At 47.4% G+C, this 27,512-nt stretch overlaps 2 protein-coding genes across 2 annotated transcripts in view; both read right to left on the bottom strand.

Moving 5' to 3' along the window:
* Positions 1-27,512, bottom strand: part of LOC309553077 (uncharacterized protein) — a 95,445-nt gene that overhangs the window by 36,243 nt on the left and 31,690 nt on the right. The window lies entirely within an intron of this gene.
* On the bottom strand, positions 274-26,936 carry SAT2 (spermidine/spermine N1-acetyltransferase family member 2). Its single transcript, XM_082255877.1, has 6 exons — positions 26,827-26,936; positions 19,436-19,487; positions 18,604-18,690; positions 15,921-16,022; positions 15,125-15,165; positions 274-517 (listed from the first exon to the last, which is right to left on the bottom strand). The coding sequence occupies exons 1-6, from the start codon at positions 26,890-26,892 to the stop codon at positions 317-319; spliced, it is 549 nt and encodes a 182-aa protein (XP_082112003.1). The 5' UTR covers positions 26,893-26,936; the 3' UTR covers positions 274-316.

Here is a 27,512-nt window from a genome sequence, read left to right as displayed (position 1 = left end):
TCCAAGACTTATTTTTCAGTTTCAGTTGGAGTCAACTTTGAGACCATTCACAAAAAAGTCCATTGAGGAAAAAAAAAATCCATCCATGAAATATTATTTTCACAGTCTTTATCAAAGATTTAGGAAAGTCCATTGGGGGGGTTGGAGAGAATACCTACTATCTCTACCTATCATAGCTAGGTAGGGAATCTGAAGGGGTGCTCCTCCCATAACTGATCGTCTTTGATGGGCTCACCCAGTAGCTTCTGATCAGGCTGACGTCCCTCTGCACCCCTAAAATTCCTAGTGGGAAAAGAAGAGGCAGAGCTACGCTGCATTATAACAGTCCGGGGTCTCCAGCCTTCTCGGCGGTCTTCGAAATCATCTGTCGTAGGTCATCAGGGAGGAACCGGATGATGCGCCATCCCTCCTCGTCAGATAAGTTGCGTCCCCCGCGGGACTGGTAGAATGAGATGGCCGGTTGGTTCCAGTCCAGGACGGAGAGCTGGAGACGGGCGCAACCCAAAGACAGGCACAGCTGAGGAGAGAGGAAGGAGACAGTGAGGACCCGCACAGCCACCATTACATTATAACATCAGCTGAATTTACAGTGGCCAGAAAATAAGACTACCTTCAAGACGTCATCCTGTTACTACAACACCCAACTAAACGGGGGAATGGGGGTCTCATGTCCAATGAGTGTTATACTCCTATCATTCTCAGCTCTGGATTTTGAAAACAACCCCCATTATATTATGCGAGTCCTCTTCTTATAATGTGGGTGGGGCCTAACCGTGAAAGTGGGTGTGTCCACAACTCCAGCCTCTTCAGGTCAGCTTGCCCACTCTCCTGGGGTCTTAGTGTTGCTTATTACACACGATTTGTTCAGCAACAATGCTGATTTCACTGGCTGACATGCAAACCATTGCACCCCCTGGTAGCTACAGACCTCAACACTGAACATTGCTAAACTATATTTTCAATATTTTTTATTAATAGAACAATAAAGAAGACGTGTCAATCACAATTCCATAAATGTAGTTAAACGATGACAAAAAGGTAGTAACAGCTATCAACGTATAAGAGATTACTTAAGTATAACAAATTCAGACAGTATAAATTGGCAAGGAAAAAGATATAAGTATTACAAAATTAAGTAACTACAAGGAAAGGGAAATTCCCCTGACAAAGTGTGATGATAAAGGATTATAATTTTCGGAATGGGGCTAAAACCCATGCACCATGGAGAGGTTGCGAAACATATGGGTTCCAAGTTTCCTTACCGAAAGGAGGGGGGGGTTAGCCTCCTATAAGGGTGCCAGAGGGGGAAAGGGGAAGTGAGGGGGGGGGGTATTAGAGGATAGAGTAGTGCCTCGTACACACGCAACGATTATCAGCCGACTTTTGTCCAGAGTGTTGTTTTGTTGGTTGGAATGTGCTTAGACTGCACATGAATTTTCTCGGCCAACAAAAACCAACTTCAGAAGTGAAGTCATCATGTGTTGGTTTACTTTCCGTGTGTTTTTTTCTTCTCTGAGCATGCCCAGTCTTGCTCATCAGATTTTTGTCTGCCGAAATCTGTACTGACTGACGGAAAATCGGCCGTTGTGTTGACGGCCAAAAAAAATTTTATAGCCTGCACACCAGATTTTTTTCGGCCGAAAAGTCGCAGTCGGTTGTCGAAAACATCATACTAACAAGCCGAAAAGTGGCCGATCGGACGTTGGCCGAAAGTTCACGTCCAACTATTGACGCGTGTGTACGGGGCATTAGGGAAGAGATAGAAAAAGAAGGAAACAAAAAAGAGGAGGTGGGAGAGGAAATAGAGGTGGTGGGCAAGCACCGGGTAAAACTACGTTTTGCCTTTGCAAGTGGATTAAAATAGATATGCGTTTAAATTGTGCCCAGGGTCCCCCAGAGCATATTTCCATGCTCTGGCCAGAGTCATTTTGGCTCTTAAAAGAATAAAGATGAGCAGCGACTGAGCATGCCTGGGGGCCCCCTGGATCTCTTTTAGTAGCCCTACTTGAGGGGTTTGTAGGACCTGAAGACCCGTGATTCTTCGGATCAAGTGGACAATTTTGTTCCAGAAGCTCCTAATGCGAGGGCATGTCCACCAGATTTGAAAGAAAGTTCCAACCTCGAAAGCATAATGGAGAGGAGTCTGGAAACATTTTAGAAAGATGTGTAGGCACAAGGTACCAGCGTGTTAGACGTTTAACATTAGCCTCAATCAGGAAATCATTAACAATTCCTTTAAATACCTGATGGAAGCGCTGATACCAGTTGTCCCAGCTCCGCATCAAGGTCCAGCTCCCTGCTCCTTGCATAGGATGTTTTTTTCTGAAGAAGCAGCCAATGAAGAATAGATAAACGGAGATAAGGAGTGGAAATTCGGCCGGGAATTTTCGTCCAACGACCGATCTGTCGATTCTTGGCTTGTTAGTATGGTGCTCTCGACAATGGACTACAGACTTTTCGGCCGAAAAAACCCTGGTGTGCAGGCTATAAAATTTTTGTCCTCCGTCAAAACACGGCCGATTTTCGTGCAGTCAGTACAGATTTTGATGGGGAAAAATCTTATGAGCAAGTCTGGGCATGCTCAGTGAAAAAAGAACACAAAGAAAGCAATCCAACACATGACATCACTTCTGAAGTAGAATTCTGTCGTGCAGGAAAATCCGTGTGCAGTCTAGAGCACATTCCAACCACAAGACACCACTCTGGACAAAAGACGGACGACCGGTCGGCGGAAATTCGTTGCGTGTGTACAAGGCTTTACCTACTCTTTGGTCCCAGGCCTCCGCGCACCAACGTTCATAGGGGGTGAGAATAGGGGGATCTGGTTGGTTAGTCCAGATTGTAGTAAGAAAGTGTGTTATTTGAAAAAAAAAAAAAAAAAAATCTGAATTTTTCCGTAATGGGCACATTCAGTTTGTTGGTACAGTAAGTAAGGGAGATAGGGCCCATCGAGTTCAAAAAGTGCCCAATACGAAATAATGACTGGTTTAGCCACCATTGAAAAGGCTTAATATTCAGGCCCAGGGGGGAAAGAGGGTTGTGGAATATATGAGCAAGAGGCCTCAGGACCGAGACCACGCTAGGATTTTTATGAATCCTATCACATAAATCTATAGAGTGTGAAAAGAGTGGGGACCAGTATCGATGGTCTAAGTTTAGGGTAACACCATGCTAAGAGGTCAATCCTGTGGTGGGGAATCACCTGCCTTTCTATTTGGATCCAATCAGGTTTAGCCCTCCGAGAGTATATCATTGAGAATTGGGCTAATTGAGCTGCCTGGTAGTGTTTCCATAGATTTGGTAATCCTAAACCACCCTGAGTGCAAAGCCTGAATAGGATGGATTTAGATCATCAAAATCCTTTATTCCCCCAAATAAAGTAAAACATTTTGGACTGTAGTTTTTGCAGTTGATCTTTTTGAAGAGGAATAGGGAGGGATCTAAAAAAGGTAAAGCAGGCATGGGAACAAATTCATTTTTATGGAGTGTATCCTTCCAATTCAGGAAGGATTGTGCCTAGCCCAACTGATGAGATCTTCTCCTAGATTCTTATAGATAGGGGGAAAATTAGCTTTATAAAAAGAGAGCCATAGTAGGGGTGAGGTGAACTCCCAAGTAAGGGATGGGGTCCCTGCCCTAAATAAAGGGGAAATGAGAGTGTAGAGAGTTTAAGGCTCCATTCACACCTGGGCGTTTTTGAGTGTTTTTCAGCTCCAAAAACGCTCATAAAAAAACATTCCAAAACGCCCAACAAGTAAAACCCCATTCATTTAAATGGCCCCTGTTCACATCTGAGCGTTTTGCAAAACGCCTGTAGCTAAAAAAAGTACATGAGCTTCTTTTTGGGCTTTTCTTTTTGATAGATGTCAATGCCTGCCTCCAAAAACACCTGAAAAAAACGCCTGAAAAAAAAAAAAAAAATCGGTAAAAATCACGGTAAAAAACGCGGTAAAACGCTACGCTCAAGTGTGAATGCAGCCCAATAGTGGTTCTTGGACCGAGACATTTAAGGCCCTGGATTTTGCTATATTTACTATGATTCCGGAAATAAGGCCAAAGCCATTGAGAAGTTTGAAAATATTGGGGACAGAAATGAGAGGTGAGGTGATAAACAGGAGGAGGTCATCAGCAAATAGGGTGCATTTGTGTTCCTTAGGTCCGCAAGTTTCGCCTTGAATATCTGGGTGGTTTCTAATCGCTATAGCAAGTGAGGGGAGATAGGGGGCAGCCTTTTTGGGTACCCCTAGAGATGGCAAAGGGTTCTGAGCATTGTGCCTAGGAGTCTAACTTGGGCGCTAGGAGTATAGGGTTCGAAGAGTATCAATAAATTTGGGCCCAAAATTGCATCTATTCAAAAATGTTGAAAAGATACGGCCATGTAACCCAATCAAATGCTTTTTGTAGATCTAGCGAGAGTAAGAAACCTTCCTGGGGTATTTCTCCATCCCATCTAGAGTGAAGCAGTGAAATGATATCCACTGCCCGCCTAATTTAGTCTGGGCCCTGTCTCCCCGGGATAAAGCCAGATTGGTCTTTGTGTACATATTTACCAATGAACCTCGAAATCCTGTTAGAGAGGATTTTAGTTAATATTTTTAGTTCATTATTGATGAACGATATTGGTCTCTAGTTTCCGACATCACTAGAATCTTACCTAGGTTTAGTAATGACCAAAATATAGGCTAGGTTTAAAGATTGATCCACTAGTTGACCTTTCCGTAGGATGTTGAAAAATCTATTTAAGTGGGGAGCTAAGGATTGTAGCAAATGATTTGTAGTAACCAGCGGATAAACCATCTGGACCGGGGGTAGAGTTCCCCCCCCCTTAAGGGACTTGATCACCCCTAAGACCTCTCCATTACTGAGATCAGTTTATCCAAATTGCATGATGTTGGGGAGTCAGCTGGGGGAGAGGGACCCCCAGCAAGAATTTTTGAATATGTTCAGGAGAGGTGGAGGACTCAGTGCTGTATAGTTTTGAATAGAAAGCTTGGAAGGATTGCATTATGTTATGCAGATTTTGGGAGAGGTTACACGATAAAGTCCGGATTTTGGGGAAGGAGAAGGTACGGGTTCTAGGGTTCAGTTTAGCTGCCAATTTAGAGCCCGTTTTATCCTTAAAGGCATAGTATCTAGCTCCCCTCCACTTAAAGTGCTTCTCAGCCTCTGTAGTAAGATTAAGAGCAAGCCTCACCTCATCTAGCTTAGCCTGGGAAGCTCTTGAGGGGTTCTTTTTATGGGCCTTGCTTATTGTTTGAAAGTCAGCTTCCAGTTTAGATACCTCTGCCTTTCATTGCCTCTTTAGGTTGGCAGTAATCTGAATGAATTTTCCACTAATGAAATCTTTGTGGGCTGCCAAGAACATCTCTGGGGAGACATCCTCAGTATCATTTATAGAGAAGTATATCTGAAGTTCCTTTTCTATTATGGAGCACTGAATTGGGTCACTCAAGATGGATTCAATCAAACGCCACCTATACGGAGAATTAGCGCTAACGGAACGTGTAAGAAGTAGGACTACTAGGGCATGGTCTGATAGAGGTGTGTCCCTAATGGGAGATTTAATGGATAACGGGATTGCAGTAGCAGGGAGGAAAATGGGATCAATCCTGGCGTATGTTTGGTGGGGAGCGGAGAAATTAGTGTAATCTCTTGTTTTAAGCCTCATACACACGCGTCGAAAATCGGCAGGGAATTTTCATCCAACGACCGATCTGCCGATTTTCGGGTTGTTAGTATGATGCTTCAGACAACCAACTCCGACTTTTTGGCTGAAAAAAATCTGGTGTGCAGACTATAAAATTTTTGTCCACCGTCAAAACACGGCCGATTTTCATGCAGTCAGTACAGATTTCGACAGGGAAAAAAAGTCTTATGAGTAAGTCTGGGCATGCTCAGAGAAGAAAGAACACAAAGAAAACAAACCAACACATGACATCACTTCTGAAGTAGAATTTTGTCGGGCGAGAAAATTTGTGTGCAGTCTAGGCACATTCCAACCAACAAAACACCACTCTGGACAAAAGACGGACGATCGGTTGGCCGATAATCGTTGCGTGTGTACGGGGCTTTAGGGTTTAATTCTCTCCATATATCAACAAGGCCTTAGGAGTGAAGAGTCTTGGCTATTCGGGTGCTTTGTTTAAGGGCTTTCTTAAGGTGTGGTTTCCCATCAAATGATTTGTCGAGACTTTGGTCTAGGGCTATGTTGGAGTCTCCACCCATTATTATTGTTCCTTCTGCTTGTACTAATATGTCCAAAGCCAGGGAGGCAAAGATCTATAGAGCCTGTGAGGAGGATAAACCTCCCATCTGGGTCTCTAATTGCTCCGGTTAGGGAAAATCAAATGTGTCTAGCAAAGAATATTCCCACTCCTCTAGGTTTCTCAGGGGCATTCGCTTAGTAAAATTGTGGGTATTAATTGGTGGATAAAAAAGGGATTGTACTGTGCCGGAAAATGTGTTTCCTGGGCTAAGACACATCGAAAGAGAAAAAAAAAAAAAAAGAGAAAAAGAAGAAGAAGAAAAAAAAAGGAGAAAAAGAAGAAGAAAAAAAAAGGAGAAAAAGAAGAAGAAAAAAAAAGAGAAAAAGAAGAAGAAAAAAAAAGAGAAAAAGAAGAAGAAAAAAAGAAAAAAAAAGAGAAAGAGAAAAAAAAAGAGAAAGAGAAAAAAAAAAGAGAAAGAGAAAAAAAAAAAGAGAAAGAGAAAAAAAAAAAAGAGAAAGAGAAAAAAAAAAGAGAAAGAGAAAAAGAGAAAAAGAAAAAAAAAGAAAGAGAAAAAAAAAAGAGAAAAAGAAGAGAAAAAGAGAAAAAAAAAAGAGAAAGAGAAAAAAGAGAGAAAGAGAAAAAAGAGAAAGAGAAAAAGAGAGAAAAAGAAAGGTGGAGGGGATAGGGGGAAAAAGGTATTATTTCATAAATAAAAACATATAAAACGGTTCCCAACCAATGGCGGAGGGGCCCAATCCCCTCATCTTTGTCAGTTTCCCCAAAGGGTCCACACAATTAGAGGACATCAGTCCCCCTCGGCATGTGGAGACAATCACCATGCAGAGGAGGGTAGAGGAGCAGGGGGAATCCAGCCTCGGCCTAAAACCCACTGCTAAAGAAATGCCCCATAAACGGAGGGGGAAAAAAAAAAAAAAAGGGTGTCCAGGAGCCAAGTCCAGGGAGGTTGCTTCTTGTTGTTAAGGGGGAGAGTTAGTGTTCTTGATCGATGAACAAAGAATATAGAAACAGCTCTCACTTGTAGAAGAAAACACGCATGATCCCATCTAGGGATAAAAATTCCAAACTGTAACAAACAGAGTTAAAACTTTGCGTAAACTTCAACAGGGGAATTTGGAGTTCCAAAAAGTGAACCCAATGCCAAAAAGGAAAGTTCCAGGTCCACGAATGGAGTAGAGAAACTCTTCGGTATAGAAGTGTATGGATCCACCAGGGTGGTCAGTTGAATCGATCAGGGGGGGGGGGGGTCGAGAGTCTTTGACCCTTTTTGGTTGCCGTTTCTGCCAAACAGGAACTAGAGGGCTTGTTGGGGAGGGTCTTTTCGGTGATCCAGTGTATTTACTTGTGGAGGTTGTAGATGGTTCCTGGGTAATCAGACCCAAGTTAAGTAATAAATGTTCACCTTGAAATGAGGAAAACCCATAGGTTATTTATTTGAATATAAAGCTCCAATGGAAAAGGAAAAGACCACCAATATTTAACCGTGTTCTGCGTGAGGACTTGGAGAAGGGGTTTAAGTGATCGCCTTTTCTGAAAAGTAGTGGGCGAGAGGTCAGCAAAAATTTGAATGGTATGCCCTTGGATGCTGAGCTGATCCATATTTCTGGTTATTTTCATGATTTCCTCCTTTTCCCTGTAAAAGTGGGGTTTCACTATGAGATCTCTCGGTGTTCCATCAGGGTTAGGAGGAAGGCGTGCCCTGTGAGCCGTGTCCAGTTCCAGGCGGTAGGGAAGAATGTCAGGATTCAAATTCCTTAATGAAAGAGCACACTGCAGAATTTACATCTTTGATAGTTTCGGGTAGACCCCTTATCCTAAAATTATAGCATCTAGATCGGTTTTCCAGCTCATCGATTTTTGATAGGGAAGTGTCCAATTGGTCATGAAGGTCTTGAATCCTTGCTGTGTTCTGATTAACCTTGGCTATAGCTTGGTCAGATTTATTTTCAATAGCCTCGATCCTGGACCCCAAATTTGGCAAATCGGCTTGAATGGCGGTGGTTATTTGTGTGGCCCCCTTGCCAGCATTTTGGAAAAGGTGGCCATTAGATAGGAAAAGTCAGGAGGATCATTAGGGTGAAATTGTAAAGCTCCATCCGTGAGGCCTGGACTCTCCATGAAGTTCTCAGCAGAGATTGTATTAACTCATCTAGAGTCCTCTCTAGAAGAGAGACTGTGGAGGCAAGAGAAAGTATGGTGGGTGTTCACCTGAAGGAGCAGGGCTGGGCGGGACTGACCTGTTAGGTGGAATAGGTCCAACATCTGCAATGTCCCCCTCACTATCCAAGCCCGCGCTGTGGAGGGGAGCCACCACCATCTTGGAACCTCCCGGGAGCGGGGGGACCAAGCCCAATTGCTGGGAAATGGTCCCTTCTAACATGGCTGCTGGACATCCTCCCTAGGAGCGTCGGGTGTTAAGGTGGTGCAGGGCCATGCTGTATATTGGCTGTAGATCGAGCTAATCGGCTGGGGCAGGCCGGAGCTCCCTGATCACACGTCCATACAGGGAGCCTCCGCACATGCTCCTTCAATATATTACCAAAAGTATTGGGACGCCTGCCTTTACACACACACATATGAACTTTAATGGCATCCCAGTCTTAGTCCGTAGGGTTCAATATTGAGTTGGCCCACCCTTTGCAGCTATAACAGCTTCAACTCTTCTGGGAAGGCTGTCCACAAGGTTTAGGAGTGTGTCTATGGGAATGTTTGATCATTCTTCCAGAAGGGAACTCTTAAGGCATCAGCATACGAAGACATTTTGGACAATTTCATGTTCCCAACTTTGTGGGAACAGTTTGGGGATGTCCTCTTCCTGTTCCAACATGACTGCGCACCCAGTGCATAAAGCAAGTTCAATTAAGACATGGCTGAGCAAGTTTGGGGTGAAGGAAATTAACTGGCCTGCACAGAGTCCTGACCTCAACCTGATAGAACACCTTTAGGATGAATTAGAGCAGGGACTGCGAGCCAGGCCTTCTCTCCAACATCAGTGCCTGACCCCACAAATGCGCTTCTGGAAGAATGGTCAAACATTCCCATAGACACACTCCTAAACCTTGTGGACAACCTTCCCAGAAGAGTTGAAGCTGTTATAGCTGCAAAGGGTGGGACAACTCAATATCGAACCCTACAGACTAAGACTGGGATGCCATTAAAGTTCATGTGTGTGTAGCACCCTCCTAGGTAGGTGATAGTGAGAGAGTATAGTTTTTGGCTGTCTGCCTATCAGAGGAGCAGCACGGAAATATATTGCTTTTTGCCTGCCAGAGAGCAGGATCTGTGAGTTAGGTCTGCTCAGTGTGTGATTCAGGGAGCGTGTCACACTGGTCCAAAAGGGAGGCATATTGTACAGTTGAGGAAATCTGACCAATGGGTACACAGGCTTTGATACAGCCCCAGTGATGGTACAGACTGGCTGTCTCAGTGCATTCTGGGGTGTGGTATAAAAGCCAGGAGCACATGTGCTGCAGGGTCTTTGGATGGTGAGAAGAGTCCCGGAGGAAGGGTGACGGCTGCCTCCTCCTCTGTAGCAGTGGAACGTGGTCACAGGCGGTCCGGCTGGGGACCAGAAGAAGGAGCTGAACCCAGAGGTCCATGAGAGCTGACTGAAGGGGTAGAGACACTGGAGACTAGGGGTGTTGAATTTAATCGTAGCATAGATGCATCGCGATTCAGCCACCCATCCGCGATTCTGCATTGATGTTGCCACCGGCTTAAGCGATGTGTTAATGACGTCATGAAGCGCCGCCCCTCCCTCTCCGCACAGTGATGGCTCTTTAAAATTTGTCTGTGGTCGTTAGCCGCGCCCTTTTTTCCCACCTCCCGCTGATGTCATCCCCAGCCGCCTGGCGTTGATGCAGGAGGATACACGAGGAGCGAGTGTCCCGGACTCTTGGATAGAGATGGACTCCGGTGTGTTAAAGTTTCCACATGCCTGATCCCTCCAGTAAGCTGACACTGCACTCCGCTTATCACATGCAGTGAGACACTTCCCGATCAGCAGCTGCACAGATTGGGAAATGTCCCACTGCCTGTGATTACCGGAGTGCAGTGTCGACCTCCTGGCGGGAATCGGGCACGAGAGGACTGTCATCTTTACTCTCGGACAGTCTGCTGCGGGAGACTTGAGTGTCGGAGCGAACATCCCTGACTCCCACATGCGCGCTGGTCCTTCTCCTCCTCCAGCGAGTGTCCTCCAGCGAGTGTCCACCGTCCTCCCAGCGAGTGTCCACCGTCCTCCCAGCGAGTGTCCACCGTCCTCCCAGCGAGTGTCCATGTCCACCGTCCTCCCAGCGAGTGTCCACCGTCTTCCCAGCGAGTGTCCATGTCCACTGTCCTCCCAGCGAGTGTCCACCGTCCTCCCAGCGAGTGTCCATGTCCACTGTCCTCCCAGCGAGTGTCCATGTCCACTGTCCTCCCAGCGAGTGTCCTCCTCCCTCCCAGCGAGTGTCCTCCTCCCTCCCAGCGAGTGTCCTCCTCCCTCCCAGCGAGTGTCCTCCTCCCTCCCAGCGAGTGTCCTCCGTCCTCCCAGCGAGTGTCCACCGACCTCCCAGCGAGTGTCCTCCGTACTCCCCACACAGGCCTCTGTGGGCAGAAGGAGACCCCCGAGTGAGCGTCCCGGACACCAACTCCCAGTCCTCCTTGGCTCAGGCATCTGCAATCTGCAGTGACTGTCATCACTGATCAGGTACTAGTCTAAGTCTTCAAATACTATTACAAATGTTGTTGACATGACACTGCCAGAAGAAATAATGAAGAGGTTCGAGAAGCAGACTCTTTTACTGCTCACTTTGCTCAGATGTTAAGACAATTTGCACAATTGCACAGTAGTCATCATTTGTGTAAACACAGACACACTGACAGTCTCTTTTGCATCAGTTAATTCTATGTGCAAATTCTAATCGACTTAAACAATAAAGTGACTGTGTGTGCAACGTGCATGTGTGAGTCAGTGATGAGCAAAACCATAAATCATGAAAAAAAGGTAATGAATTATTTGTGAATCGACGATCGCTAAGACATAAAGCAAACCATAATGAATGAAATGGCATATGTTTGGGGACATTTGTTTTGTTGTAGCAGTTTGTGTCCTTTGTATCTATAATATATTATAATCTCTATTATTTCATTGATTATGGTTTATGTCTTAGTGATAGATTCACAAATCCTTCATTGATACCTTTTTGTATGATTTATGGTTTTGCTCATCACTGACACGCATGCGCACAGATTGTATGTCGTCCCTTTATTGAGAGCCTCTGAAGTAAATTGCACAGACTGATGTTTGATGTTCAGACTTTGCAATATGCAGGGAAGTGACCTTTTTTTAAGAGCAGATGAAAATAAAAATAGTTTTTCAAATTTCTGACTGCTTGAATTTAATGAAAACCATGGGCACATTGTGGGCAGTAACCGTAATGCATTGCAGAATCAAATCTTATCGTTGCCTTAATAATCGTAATCGAATCGTGATGTACGTGAAGATGCGCAGCCCTACTGGAGACCCTCAAAAAACAGTATCGCAAGTACAGGGGTTCATGTCTAGGGGCCTGACCTGAGGGATGCCACCCCGGTATGGGATAGTCAGAGGACGGGTGTCAGCAGTGTGTTAAGTGAAAGGGGGTACTAGGTGTATGTAACGGATCTTAGTACCCCAGGTGGGCACATCCGCCGGACCTGTGTCTCCTGTCCTCCAAATGCACCCACAGCCTGCGGAGAAGCCATACCCAGCCCTTAACCCCTCAATCATGAGACAATCCACACAGGTGTTGAGGGTTCAACATGCAGAGCTTAAACTGTTTATTAAATTCCAAGACATACAGTTTTACACACAGTTAGGGACACTCCCCTTAGCCTTGCCAAAGGGGGGAAGGGGACAAGGAACAACCAATGGGAACTGAACATTTGTACATCGAAACAGGCTACAGATAACCTAATGAGCTTATGGTAAACAGGCAGTCTCTCAATACACACCCCCTGTGGAGAGATGTCTCCAGTCTCCAGTCCAGACCATTGTCTATGTGTCATGAATCCACACAATTAGGCACAGAAACAGGAAGGGGGGGGTGGGGGGAGAAGGGCTGTAGCATTACATTAACTCAATGCCAGCATGTCCCCAGGTCTCCAGTATCTTCTGGCCCATAGTCTGTCGGTAGGAGGTTGGCGCACAGTCCCCTCCAAAACACACAGTGACAGTGGGTTCTGTCACAGTGTATATCCCAAAGATCATTCATTCTAACAAGTCATCGACAAAGAGACTTTATTCTAAATACTTCTAGTGGCAAGGTGAATTAGCAGCCTGGCTGCATCTTCGGACAGGAGTCCTCATCTACTGTGAATAGTTAAAGTTGGAGTATCCCACTCTTCCCTTCTCCCGTCCCTAATTTAAATAAAACCACAAAACAACTACATCCCCCTAGACTGTTCATTGACTGAGCTAAAGAGTAAAGAGTTAAATTGTGCTTGCTGCAGTTGCTATCGGTAACCCAGGGGGATCCCAAGGTGATCAATCCAGCAGTCCTCAAGGGGGCAGCGCCACACGTGTAAAGGCAGGTGTCCCAATACTTTTGGTAATATAGTGTATGTGGCAGCAATGAGAAGATCAGAAGAATTCAGAATTTCAAATATATTTCTACACGGATCCGTACAGGAAGTAGAAGAAAAATACCAATACCAGACTGACTGGAAGAATACAATAGGGACTCTCTGTAATTGCAGCCTCTGAGTCCCTGTCTCCAGGACACTAATCCTCCCCACCCCCCTCTTCCTTCTCGTCTTCACATTTCAGAATTTCCTGCTCGGCTGGGGGGGGGGGATATGGTATGGAGAACAGAGATGAGGCGGGACTTACAGTGTAAAGTGGGATTAAATATTCATATATTTCTTGAGAGATATTATTGATAAATATTACTGTCCCATTTGAAGTAATCCAAACCAAATTCCCAGTGACCATTAAGTAGTTGTCCCATTTTCTCAGTCACCCTGTGCCCCTAATACACACAGGGTGACTTCCACATAAGAGGGGTCTGGGGATTTGAGACCGGGGTTTCCCAACCTCTCCAAGGGAAGCTGGGTTCCCACGGGCCCCCCACCCTCCGTCACACCATGCATGACCCATTTTCAGTGCCCTGGCTGAGGGAAGGTTCTCACCCAAGATTTGATGGTACATGGCCCCGTCTATCGTCCCTTTGATGCGGTGAAGTTGCCCTGTCCCCTTAGCAAAAAAAAAAAGTGGGGAGCTATGGGAGGAGAACAGAGGTGAGGAGCTATGGGAGGAGAACAGAGGTGAGGAGCTACGGGATGGAAAACAGAGGTGAGGAGCTACGGGATAGAGAACAGAGGTGAGGAGCTACGGGATGGAGAACAGAGGTGAGGTGCTACGGGATGGAGAACAGAGGTGAGGAGCTACGGGATGGAGAACAGAGGTGAGGAGCTACGGGATGGAGAACAGAGGAGAGGAGCTACGGGATGGAGAACAGAGGAGAGGAGCTACGGGATGGAGAACAGAGGAGAGGAGCTACGGGATGGAGAACAGAGGAGAGGAGCTACGGGATGGAGAACAGAGGTGAGGAGCTACGGGATGGAGAACAGAGGTGAGGAGCTACGGGATGGAGAACAGAGGTGAGGAGCTACGGGATGGAGAACAGAGGTGAGGAGCTATGGGATGGAGAACAGAGGTGAGGAGAGGAGCTACGGGATGGAGAACAGAGGTGAGATGAGGAGCTACGAGATGGAGAACAGAGGTGAGGTGAGGAGCTACGAGATGGAGAACAGAGGTGAGGTGGGGAGCTACGAGATGGAGAACAGAGGTGAGGTGAGGAGCTATGGGATGGAGAACAGAGGGGGGGTGAGGAGCTACGGGATGGAGAACAGAGGTGAGGAGCTACAGGATGGAGAACAGAGGAGAGGAGCTACGGGATGGAGAACAGAGGAGAGGTGGGGAGCTATGGGATGGAGAACAAAGGTGAGGTGAGGAGCTATGGGATGGAGAACAAAAAGGTGAGGTGAGGAGCTATGGGATGGAGAACAAAGGTGAGGATCTATGGGATGGAGAAAAAAGGTGAGGCGAGGAGCTAAAAACATCACCCATCTCTATAGTTCTCATAGCTGTCAGTAACAAAGCGGTCAGGCTAGGAGCGAACACCTGTGCCCGCAGCTAGTTCTACAATGGTATGCAGATCGGCATTCACCCAGTAGGGGTCACTGTGCCTCAGATTGATAAAAATTACAGACTGTCATCAGGGAAGGCTTTGTTAGGCTGTAATAAAACTGGAGCCCTATGGAACCCTTGGCTGTCAGTTAGACTAGCAGTGCATGCCTGTGCACTCAGCTAGTTCTACAATGGAACGTATTTGAGCATTCTCAGTAGAAGTCACTGCGCCAGAGAATGATAAAATTACAAATTACGATTGAAGATGGCTTTTTTAAATGTATTTACTTGGGTTGTAACAACCCTGGAGCTCTATAGAACCCTTGGCTGTCAGTTAGGACTAGGAGCACACAGCTGTATGCACTACCAGTTCCACAATGGATTGGCGTTTTCTCAGTGGGGGGGGGGGGGGTCAGTGCACCAGAAATTGATAAAATTACAGACTGCGATCGGGGAGGCCTTTGTTGGGTGGTAATAAAACTGGATCTCTATGGATCCCTTGGCTGTCAGTTAGGACTAGGAGCGCCCGCCTGTACATGCAGCTAGTTCTACAATGGAATGTATTAGTGATCTCTTCGTATGAGGTGGGGTGTCTGATAATTTTCAGGGAACACTCTGGGCAGGTTGGTGCCTCTTCCAGGTTGTAATACACCTGGGCTGTGATCATCACCTATCTCTGCACACACCCCCCTCGGTGCTGCAGCACACCAAATATTACCCCTCTGGTGTGTAAAAGGAGCGTATTTACCTCTGCTGTAGACGTCAGTAGCTTGGAGCCGATGCCTTTACCTGCGGGAGACAAGAAGGGTCAGAATACCGAGGAGGCCCGCCATGTTTGTATTTTTCTATAGGAGATGAAGGGGCCAATAAGGATACAGCTATCAGTGCTGCACACGAGGGCCCGGGAAGAAGAGGGGCCCATCCTGTCATTATGGAGGTATTGTAATATTTACATAGAAAGTCTGGTATAACATTCAGCTTTTCTACAGTCCTATGACTATTTCCCATACAAGTCTGTCTCCCCCTAGTGGTCATCTGGATATTAGTCATTGTATTTAACAAGAGCCACTAACCAATTCCCATGAACAGATCAAGAACTGGCTCACATTGGGTATTAGGGTACACCCAATAAATAAAAGACAATTTGGCCTGATCTGATCGGGGGGCATCCTTTTTTTATTCATGCGCTATGGATAAAGGTGGTGGTAAATGAGAACTAAGAAAAAGGATACGAGTAAAATAGAGCTGTTTGGGAAGGTAACTCTGGACCCCCTTGGAAGAAGAAAAAAAAAAAAAAAAAAAAAAGGTAGAAAAAAAAAAAAAAAAAAAGATTAAGAAGTAAAAAGAGAAAAAAAATTAAAAATGATATCCTGTTGTAGTACAACATATAATCTATGGGGACATGAAGAGGCCCTGTCTGTCTACCATTTTTACATTACACTATGACATCATATACTTTGGTAACTGTACAGGGTAAATCTGGGCAGGTGATCATGTGACCTGGTTGGCTCTCCTCCCCCCATCATAGGTCAGTTATACTCCACCTCTGTACTGCGGCATGACGTAGAGGTCCTCCAGGTACAGCGATCGCCCCTTCCATGTGCTGTAGATGTAGTAGGACAGAGCATAACCCACCAACCGCGGGCCTGAAAACATAAGAATGAACCCAATTTAGATTTCATAGTCTTTGAATAATGAACTGAAAAAAAAAAAAAAAATGTATAGTTTTTTATATAGTATTATTATGAATATTAATCATTTTAGGTAGAAAACTGAGGTTGATTTACTAAAGGGAAATAGACTGAGCACTTTGCAAGTGAAGTTGCACTGATTTTCCCCAGTGCTTAGTGAATGTGATAAAGCTTCACTCCATAAACAATACCCAATCAGGTGCAAAGAAAAGAAAAAAATAAACCGCATCTATGCTTGCACATGATTGGATGATGGAAATCAGCAAAACATTCCCTTATTCACTAAGCTCTGTGGAAAACGAGTGCAACTGCACTTGCATCTGGCTGAGCTATGGGATGGAGAACAGAGGTGGGGAGCTATGGGATGGAGAACAGAGGTGAGGTGAGGAGCTAGGGGACGGAGAACAGAGGTGAGGTGAGGAGCTAGGGGATGGAGAACAGAGGTGAGGTGAGGAGCTATGGGATGGAGAACAGAGGTGAGGTGAGGAGCTAGGGGATGGAGAACAGAGGTGAGGTGAGGAGCTATGGGATGGAGAACAGAGGTGAGGTGAGGAGCTATGGGATGGAGAACAGAGGTGAGGAGCTATGGGATGGAGAACAGAGGTGCTATGGGATGGAGACCAGAGGTGAGGAGCTAGGGGATGAAGAACAGAGGTGAGGTGGGGAGCTATGGGATGGAGAACAGAGGTGAGGAGAGGAGCTATGGGATGGAGAACAGAGGTGAGGTGAGGAGCTATCGGATGGAGAACAGAGGTGAGGAGAGGAGCTATGGGATGGAGAACAGAGGTGAGGTGAGGAGCTATCGGATGGAGAACAGAGGTGAGGAGCTATGAGATGGAGAACAGAGGTGAGGAGAGGAGCTATGGGATGGAGAACAGAGGTGAGGAGAGGAGCTATGGGATGGAGAACAGAAGTGAGGTGAGGAGCTATGGGATGGAGAACAGAGGAGAGGAGCTATGGGATGGAGAACAGAGGAGAGGAGCTATGGGATGGAGAACAGAGGTGAGGAGAGGAGCTATGGGATGGAGAACAGAGGTGAGGTGAGGAGCTATCGGATGGAGAACAGAGGTGAGGAGCTATGAGATGGAGAACAGAGGTGAGGAGAGGAGCTATGGGATGGAGAACAGAGGTGAGGAGAGGAGCTATGGGATGGAGAACAGAAGTGAGGTGAGGAGCTATGGGATGGAGAACAGAGGAGAGGAGCTATGGGATGGAGAACAGAGGTGAGGAGTAAGGTTTGTTTATGTACTCACATTCTTGCATGACATGACTATATTGCGCTACTTATGTTGAAACAGAAAGATAATGCTGCTTCACACTATTTATTTTTTAGTGCTGATTCCCTTTGGTATCACTGATTGAGGTTCTCTGTATAAATACCTAGGCCAATCCTGTCAACACCACATCCCAAATAGAATATCAAAAAACAGACAAATAGAAATCGGGGCTTTGCAAGTGTGGAGCTCCCCCCCCCCCCTCAGGTACACGTTTGTAAGAAATCTCACTTTATTACAGTATATATGTTAAAAAGCTCCAATCAGTGGAGACATAGCATAAAGTATAAGAACGGTATATATGACATTGTAGGTCACTGAAAAAAATGTAATTAATATCAGAAAATCCCCAAAGAAAACTTGAGGGAACCGCCCCTATACACATCAACTAAACAGCCGAGTAGCCAGTGATGCAGAGGACGGGACTCCAAGGTGTTTCGTCTTGCGGCTTCTTCAGGGGTGTTTACATGGGGGGGGGGGGGGGTTCAGGTGGGTTAAGGTAAATAGATATTATTGCAATTGGCTAGAGGAAATCAAAGAAGCTCACAAAAGATCAAAACAGGGTGGACACTTGTAGCTAGATATAACATCACAGGGGTGAAGCGACCCTCAACCTCTAAGTAAGGAGGGGAGGGGGGCCATCCTCCAGACATCTACAACGAGGTAGGGGGCGAAGAGGAGGCCACAATCTCTCCCTTTTAAGGTGATTATCATAAAGCCTTACGTCACTGATCACCAAAGTACAAACAATAAGGCGAAAGCCCACTCAAGATTGAACCTCATATAGTGAGGGGAGACTAGAGGTGTTAAGGTCCAAGGGGTACTTCTGTATATGGTGGTGCCGGTCCACTCCAAAAGAGAGCCCGGCCCCATGCCAGCAGAACTCCTCCAGCAAGAGCTCACTTTATGCAAAAAGATACTTTGTATCAGTTATGGCAAACATTCTCATGGATGCAGAAATGGTGCCAAACTGCCCCCTACTGGTTTATTGTGTGCATTGCATCCTTTCCAGATTTGTATGAAGCACAATGATGGAAGGCCCTGCTCCCATGGAATAATAATAATAATAATAATAATAATAATAATAGAGCTTCTCCCATAATGGGTATATTTCGCCCAGTAGTTTGTATCTTTGCCCCTCTCACAATGGTGAGATTTCCCTGCACTAGTTTGTGTCTCTGCCCCTCCCACAATAAGCACACATATGCAGTGCTTGGTGTCTCTGCCCCTCCCACAATGGGGAGAATTGCCCATACTGGTACCTTCTGCTCTTTTCTGTTCATCTTCTGCCTCGGCCACCAAGCAGCGGAATAAGGGGGAGGGCTCCTCAAAGCCGTCACGGCGCAGTCCTGTGGAAGCAAAAAAAAGAAAATGGGGAATGGTAAATATGGATGCCAATGTCTAAACTGATTCTATGCAAAGTATACAGGAGCATTTAACATCCTGTTAAGGGGTGTGTGTGTGTGTGTGTGTGTGGGGGGGGGGGGGGGGAGTAGCAGGCTGGCACAGGGAATAGGTTGGTAAGAGAGATAGGGTGAAGAAGGGACAGGATGATACAGGGGTGGGATCGTACAGAGGAAGGGTGGTACAGAGTAGCAGTACATGGGGCAGAGTGATAAAGGGATAGAAAGTACATAGGGCAGGATGATACAGATATAGGGGTAGGGTGGTACAGGGATAGGGCAGTACATGGGGGCAGGATGATACAGGTGTGGGATTGTATAGGGGTAGGGTGGTACAGGGATAGGGCAGTACATGAGGCAGAGTGGTACAAGGGTAAAAAGTACATGGGGGCAGGATGATACAGGTGTGGGATTGTATAGGGGTAGGGTGGTATAGGAATAGGGCATTACATGGGGCAGAGTGATAGAGGGATAGAAAGTACATAGGGAAGGATGATACAGGGATAGAATATACAGCACAAAAGTTATTTCCTGGTTGAAAAATGGAGCCCATGGTAAATTTTACCTAAACTTCCTCGTTCTTGATTTTCCTGCAATTGTCTGACTGATGACCACAATAGATGATCAGATTATCCAAATACCCCAACTGGGTGTTACTTGCCACAGATATTGAGACTTCAGCACCACCTACCTTCTGCTGTATTCTTCACCTGATCAGACAACTTCTCATATTCCGCCAGTTCCTGCAAAATACAGATATGATTACCTACAGTGTAGTTCTTATTGTCTGCCACTAGATGTCCCCACTTGTCCCAATGTCTGCCACTAGATGTCCCCACTTGTCCCAATGTCTACCACTAGATGCCCCCACTTGTCCCAATGTCTACCACTAGATGCCCCCACTTGTCCCAATGTCTACCACTAGATGCCCCCACTTGTCCCAATGTCTACCACTAGATGCCCCCACTTGTCCCAATGTCTGTCACTAGATGCCCCCACTTGTCCCAATGTCTGCCACTAGATGTCCCCACTTGTCCCAATGTCTACCACTAGATGCCCCCACTTGTCCCAATGTCTACCACTAGATGCCCCCACTTGTCCCAATGTCTACCACTAGATGCCCCCACTTGTCCCAATGTCTGTCACTAGATGCCCCCACTTGTCCCAATGTCTGCCACTAGATGCCCCCACTTGTCCCAATGTCTGCCACTAGATGCCCCCACTTGTCCCAATGTCTGCCACTAGATGCCCCCACTTGTCCCAATGTCTACCACTAGATGCCCCCACTTGTCCCAATGTCTACCACTAGATGTCCCCACTTGTCCCAATGTCTGCCACTAGATGTCCCCACTTGTCCCAATGTCTGCCACTAGATGCCCCCACTTGTCCCAATGTCTGCCACTAGATGCCCCCACTTGTCCCAATGTCTGCCACTAGATGCCCCCACTTGTCCCAATGTCTACCACTAGATGCCCCCACTTGTCCCAATGTCTACCACTAGATGTCCCCACTTGTCCCAATGTCTGCCACTAGATGTCCCCACTTGTCCCAATGTCTGCCACTAGATGCCCCCACTTGTCCCAATGTCTACCACTAGATGTCCCCACTTGTCCCAATGTCTACCACTAGATGTCCCCACTTGTCTCAATGTCTACCACTAGATGTCCCCACTTGTCTCAATGTCTACCACTAGATGCCCCTACTTGTCCCAATGTCAACCACTAGATGTCCCCAATTGTCCCAATGTCTACCACTAGATGTCCCCACGTCTACCACTAGATGTCCCCACTTGTCTCAATGTCTACCACTAGATGTCCCCACTTGTCTCAATGTCTACCACTAGATGTCCCCACTTGTCTCAATGTCTACCACTAGATGTCCCCAAATTGCCCTCAGTTCCTTATTTGGGGTGAGGTTCAGTACTTATGTATGAAGCCCTCGTGTGGTGAAAGCAGGTAGAAACATACACTGGCTTGTGAGGAAGAGAAAGGATGAGCCCTGGTTCCTGCATCTGGCAACCTACTGACTGTAAGCACCACAGAGCCTGCCTTCTGTCCGATGGGGAGAGGTGCCTAGTTGCTAAAGTTTCTACTGGGCACAGTAAAAAAAGTGTTAAGGAAAACTTGTGTCCCCTGACCCCCCTGCACTGTGGCCAGACGTAAGCCTTGTCCACATTTGGCGTAGTCGACAGGATGACAGTACCAGGGCCAGGACAGGGGGTGGACAAGAGGGACGGCTACCCTGGGTGCAATGGTTTATTGCAGGGATGGGGGGGGGGGGGGACACCCCAACAATTGTCCTTGTGTGTCCCAGGACAGCTGGCTGGCACTTGTAGTCCCATGTCTCAGCCAGCATCCCTGCTGAGAAATGTAAACAAAAGCTTGACGGGGACAGTGAGCAGATCAGATTGACAGGTCTATGGGTAGGAGGCCTGGAGACAAAGGCTGCAGTTTGGGGTCATTCAGGGAGCTCGTGGGGCTGGATGTCACCAGAAGTCCTGGTCCCCAAAAGGGATCAGAAGACGAGGCCTTGTGGAGCCCTTAAACTGAATGCCAGCCCTGCGGTTGTGGCCTACCTCATGCCCAGGCAGAAACTATGAGGTGGCAGAGCAGCTGGCAGGTGCCCGCTGTCTAACCATCATGAACCTGAGCAGGGGGCGTGGATCAAACTCTCTAACCCGAAAGGCTCAGGACAAGTCCGCATTCACCACCCCATGTGGCTTGCCTGCAGTTATGACAATGCTAGTTGGGTTTGAGAATGCATCAGCCACCTCTCTAAGGGTCATGGATGATCAATGGGGAGGGGTGGAACCTTGTGCAGTGGTCTGCTTTAGGGGTCTGGTAGTGTTTGGCCCTGTCTGAGTGGAACACCCAGGGCTCCTGTCAGCAGTTCCGAACAATCTGGCAGGGCCTAGTTTGACAGTTTCATGCAGTAACTGTCCGATGGGCAAGTCAGCAGGTTGGTACTGGGTACAGCTAGCTACAGTAGGATGCTGGACGCAACTATAGTGGCTCAGCTGAACCTGCGACTGACCTATCCAATGGGAAACCGACTAAAATGGCATCCTTGACGCCAGCATGTAAGAAGGACTGTCCCGCCCAGACGGAGGTACTGGCTAGTGCACCTGGGACATGGGCCCCAGAATTCAACTGTCCGGTCCTGGCACTCACCAATGCCGCTACCTTTGGGTCAGGTGCAACCCCGGGCCAGAGGGATGAGAAAGGAGAGGAATATCTCATTCTCTTCCTATGCAGGAAGGCACCTTCTAGGCCGTTAACATATGCCATCCCTGAACTGAGGTGTCTTGTGATCGGGTGGGCACCATGGCAGCTGCCACGTTATCCAGGTGGATACAGCCGACTGGTACTCGCCCATCACAAACCACTTTGTTGGCCAAAATGTGTTGCTAGGGAGAACAACCCACTCCTCAGAGGGAACCTGGTTCTCCAGCAATACAGTTGGACTAGACCACACAAAGGTGAGCAGCTTAGCAAGGTGGACCTGTGGGGTGACAAGCCAAGCCAAGCCAGCAGCAGTTGGTTGCATCAGGAGGAAAATTGCAGTTCCCTCCCATGCAACCACCTGAGGGGGGAGGTGTAATGATATCCCGTACTGGACACACGAAAAGCTGTAGCAAGCAGCCATGTTGTTCAGGCATTATAGGTCAGCCATGACAGTCTTGCAGAACAGTTACACAATGCCGCAGTGATTACCCCCTCCCTCCTCCTCTAATTCATGGAATGCATCGATTTTACACTTCAAAATAGCCGTTATTTCAACTCAGAGACATCCAAAACTATCACTTAGGCCTGTGCAGAGCTGTAAACTGCAAACTGAGTCCTGACAGGATGTCTGTTTCTTCTGTCCAGGCCTATCGTAAACCTTTGACCAAATCCATTAAGGAAACCCAAAACTAATGGGGGATTGTAAAAAGGCAATCATAGAGCTCTGTCCAATTCAAAACTTAACAAATCCACACATGATTCATAAACTCAGACAGGAACATAACATAAATAATTAAGTATATATTTGGATGAGAAATGTTGCACTGAACAAAATAAAAAGGTCATACATGACCACACTAGCACATATAGAAGGGAAGATAGCTGTCAGATATTCCCTGGGTGACAAGCAGTGGTCGCCTGCCCATAGGGGGTGCAGGGGCGCCGCCCCCCCCCCCCAAAGAAAAGAAGAAAAAAAAAGATTAAAAAAATTCAATTTTTTGCCCACTGGGGGCGCTGGACCACTAGGTGGGTATGTGGGGGTGGGGTTTTCCACCGCACGTGCGGCGGACAGAGGCGCCGATTGGCGGCCTTCTGGGGGTCATCGGGGCACAGAGCAATGCGCCCCGACACTCCCCACTTTTGTGAATTCCTGCCTGTGATTGGTCCACACTCAAGCCTGGACCAATCACACAGGAGGACATCCCAGGACCTGTGACGTGGCTCGTGGGGGCGGCGCATGCGCCAGTCACTACGTCCCGGGCCGGCGTCACACGATCACCGTCCGCCCGACAAGCCGCGCATCAGGAGGACTCAAAGGAGTGCAGCGCAGGACTCAGGACGGAGAAGAAGGCTTCCACCACCAGTCTCTACTAGTCCGGACACCAGAGTCAGACCACCCACCCACCGCCTGGTTCAGTTCCCGGCCCGCAGCTCCACACTCCACCAGTCTGCACCGCAGTGACTCAGACTGTCAGACAGCGTCGGACTCGACTCCTGCCGCCGCCGCCCCGGGCCTACAGTCTCAGTCAGAGGCAGAGCAGCAGGCCAGCAGCATGCCACACAGCTAGTCACCACTCACCGTCCATGAGGTAAGTCCACTCCACACTGGTCACTGCATTGATGGGGACATGCTGGACACTGCATTGATGGGGACATGCTGGACACTGCATTGATGGGGGCAGCCCGGCAGTAAAGGTAAGTGAAGTGAATGATAATGTGTATTATTTCAAGGGTGAACTATGAATAAAGGGGTAACTATGAATACTTTTTCAAGGCACTGTTCCTTGATTACTGAAGGCCCCTTTAACACTTGTCTGGCGTCAAAGTCACGCAATTTTTTACTGCGTTTTTGCCACGAATATTTCTTTTTGTGCCCCCCCCAAAAGTTTTGAGCACCAGCCGCCACTGGTGACAAGTTTATCTGAGCTACCCTGTGTGTAGTATCCCTTGATGAGAAATTCAGTGCTGAACCATAATCTATCAGTTTCAAGAATGCAACTGGTACATATTGGAAGATATGAATAGTGGTATAAAACTGTCTGTAAGGGAGGGACCTGATATTGTTATAACCCCAGGACAGCCCATGGCCACTCGGTTTTATTGGTCAAGGGCATCTGTCAACACACCTTTGATCCCAGAGAAAAAGAGATCCCTAACCAGTTGGGAGTTCTCCTTTCCCATCAAAGAAGGGACATCTGTCAAGTTTGAGAACCAATCACACCTGGCTCATCGACTGAACTCTGATAACACCCAGGACATTGACTGCAAGTATCCTTCCTCCTCGATGCTACCTTATTTTTCTAATTGCTGAATTATGTCTCTATTTGTTTGAAACACCTTTTTTCTGTAAATATTTTATTTGCACCAACTTTGACCTTTTCATTATTAAAACCTTATTTTGACAAAAAGTGTTAACCTTGTCCCTAAGCTCTTAATGCAAATTAAAAAAGAACCTGTCTCTTGAAGAGTGCTACTGTATAGGATAAATCCTCTGACCATACATGTCTGTGCGTGTTACAGATGATTATTCTAAAATCATTATTGATTTGGCTAGAATTAAGAGTTTCCCCAAAGTGGGAGGTGGCAGTTAAAGGGTCAATTGCAGAGTGCCCACAGTATTGCCCCCAATCAATTGCAGAGTGCCCACAGCATTGCCCCCAATCAATTGCAGAGTGCCCACAGCATTGCCACCAATCAATGCAGAGATGCCAGCGTTCCCCCCGCGAGACCCGTGCACTTGCCTCACGGCAGCTTCTCTTCAGTCCCCGCGTCTCCTCAGTCCTCCCGCCTCCTCCTCCTCGGACATCAGGCAATGGCATGGGGTGGTTTGCCTTTTGGCCAATCAGGAAGCTGGAGGACCCGCTCCCTTATTGGCCAAGAGGAGAATCCGTGTGACAATAGCGAATTTTCATTCGCTATTATCACACAATGGGCGGGCTCTCGGGGCGCACTGCTCACTACCTTCACCGACTTCACGCGGCTGCGTGGTCTGAATTTGTGCTGCACCGGACCGTCAATTAGACTGTGCGGGCATGCATGCGCGTAGCTTAAAGGGAACATTGGTCACAGGGGGAACTTTACATTTTTTTAAAAAATTATTATTTAGTTTAATTATACATTGTTGCGTTATTTTTTATTTCATCACGGTTGCAAAGAATATAAACATCCCTTGTGACAGCAATAGGCAGTGACAGGTACACTTTATGGGAAAATCTGGAGTCTATAGGACCCCAAATCCCTCCTTTGCCCTTAAAAGCATTTGTTTGCACCAAGATCAGTGTTTTAGAATGCTTTAAATTTTTAACAGAATGACCCCGTTTATAACGGGGGGGGGGGGGGGGGGGGCTAACCAGAAGTGATGTTGGGTCATCGCTTCCGGGTTACTATACCATAGAGCCCAACAAATCCAGTCTTTGTTGGGCTCTATGATCAGCTGGCTGGTCAAATGGATCTCCCAGTGGGACAGAAGATCCCAGTAGAGCCGTAAAGGGTGGTGGGACACCTAGAGAGGCTTGTAAAAGCAATCCAGCAGCTAGTTAGCCACTTGGATTGCTTTTACAAGAGAGCCGACCATCGTCTCTAAAAAAAAAAAAAAAACAAATGGTACCAGGATGATGTCTACAGATGCAAATCATTCCAGTAAAACTACTTTTCCAGCGTGGTACCTGGTACGCTGTTGTTGGCTGGCTTCCCGGGAACTCAGTACAGGAATGGTGGCAACCCCTCGTAATGTGCACAGCGGGTGTACAGACCCAGGAACTCAGCACAGGGATGGTGGGGACCCCTCATAATGGGCACAGCAGGTGTACAGACCCAGGAACTCGGCACAGGGATGGTGGGGACCCCTCATAATGGGCACAGCAGGTATACAGACCCAGGAACTCGGCAGAGGGATGGTGGGGACCCCTCATAATGGGCACAGCAGGTATACAGACCCAGGAACTCGGCACAGGGATGGTGGGGACCCCTCATAATGGGCACAGCAGGTATACAGACCCAGGAACTCGGCAGAGGGATGGTGGGAACCTCTCATAATGGGCACAGCAAGTGTACAGACCTGGACACTCCACACAGCGATGGTGGGCACACCTCATAATGGGCACAGAGGGTGTACAGACCCAGGAACTCAGCACAGGGATGATGGGAACCCCTCATAATGGGCACAGCAGGTGTACAGACCCCGGAACTCAGCACAGGGATGGTGGGAATCCCTCATAATGGGCACAGCAGGTGTACAGACCCCGGAACTCAGCACAGGGATGGTGGGAATCCCTCATAATGGGCACAGCAGGTGTACAGACCCCGGAACTCAGCACAGGGATGGTGGGAACCCCTCATAATGGGCACAGCAGGTGTACAGACCCTGGAACTCAGCACAGGGATGGTGGGCACCCCTCATAATGGGCACAGAGGGTGTACAGACCCTGGAACTCAGCACAGGGATGGTGGGAACCCCTCATAATGGGCACAGCAGGTGTACAGACCCCAGAACCTAGCACAGGGATCTCACCAATAGAGTCCATGAGAGATAGAAGAGACAGCCGAGGATTACGCCTTCACCATACAATGAGAGATCACTTATAGGAGTGGAGTCCCCCCCATAGAAGATCCACTCTCAAAGTCATACAGGGCCTCCATATCACATTTCCAGGGGCAGATGGTCTCAGGGAATCCAGCATTAGCTGTGGTTGGAATTCCATTCATACTTCCAGCCATGTGCTTGGAGGGGGGGAGGGGAGATGACTGCTGGGGGTCATCTTCTACCTTTTTTTTATTATTATTATACAGGATTTATATAGCGCCAACAGTTTGCGCAGCGCTTCACCTTTCTAAAGAGATAGAAATCCCATCTTCCCACCTGGATCATACGTATGATCTCCTCGCAGTCCCCCGGCTCCGCCGCTCGCACCCTGTATCCAGCCATCTTGTCGCTCACATACGCCGTACAAAGGTACAATCCCTGCCCCCCTCCTCTACCAACCAACCCTCACCACCGTCCCTGGTCAGAGTCCATCCAGACTTCAAGAGAGTCTCACTCCTCCTGTCACACTCCTGTGGATGATGACCTCATTGAGATTTAACCCCTTGTTGGCAGCCACTTCATCTGAGGTCAGAGCATAGAGAGTGTGAAAGAGGAAACAGTGTATCCAATGATCTGAGCTCAGCCCCTCCCCCCATGGAGAATTTAACCTCTTGTTGGTAGTTCACTGCTGAGGAATCTGCAGCCGGGGATTCCATTCATCTATACCAGACCTGTATTAGATACACTATATTACCAAAAGTATTGGGACACCTGCCTTTACACACACATGAACTTTAATGGCATCCTAGTCTTAGTCAGTAGGGTTCAATATTGAGTTGGCCCAACCTTTGCAGCTATAACAGCTTCATCTCTTCTGGGAAGGCTGTCCACAAGGTTTAGGAGAGTGTTTATGGGAATGTTTGACCATTCTTCCAGAAGCACATTTGTCAGGTCAGGCACTGATGTTGGACAAGAAGGCCTGGCTAGCAGTCTCCACTCGAATTCATCCCAAAGGGATCGGG

The sequence above is a fragment of the Pelophylax lessonae genome, assembly GCF_965119305.1.
Source record: "Pelophylax lessonae genome assembly, chromosome: 4".
NCBI lineage: Eukaryota > Metazoa > Chordata > Amphibia > Anura > Ranidae > Pelophylax > Pelophylax lessonae.
This window is presented reverse-complemented; position numbering and strand designations above follow the sequence as displayed.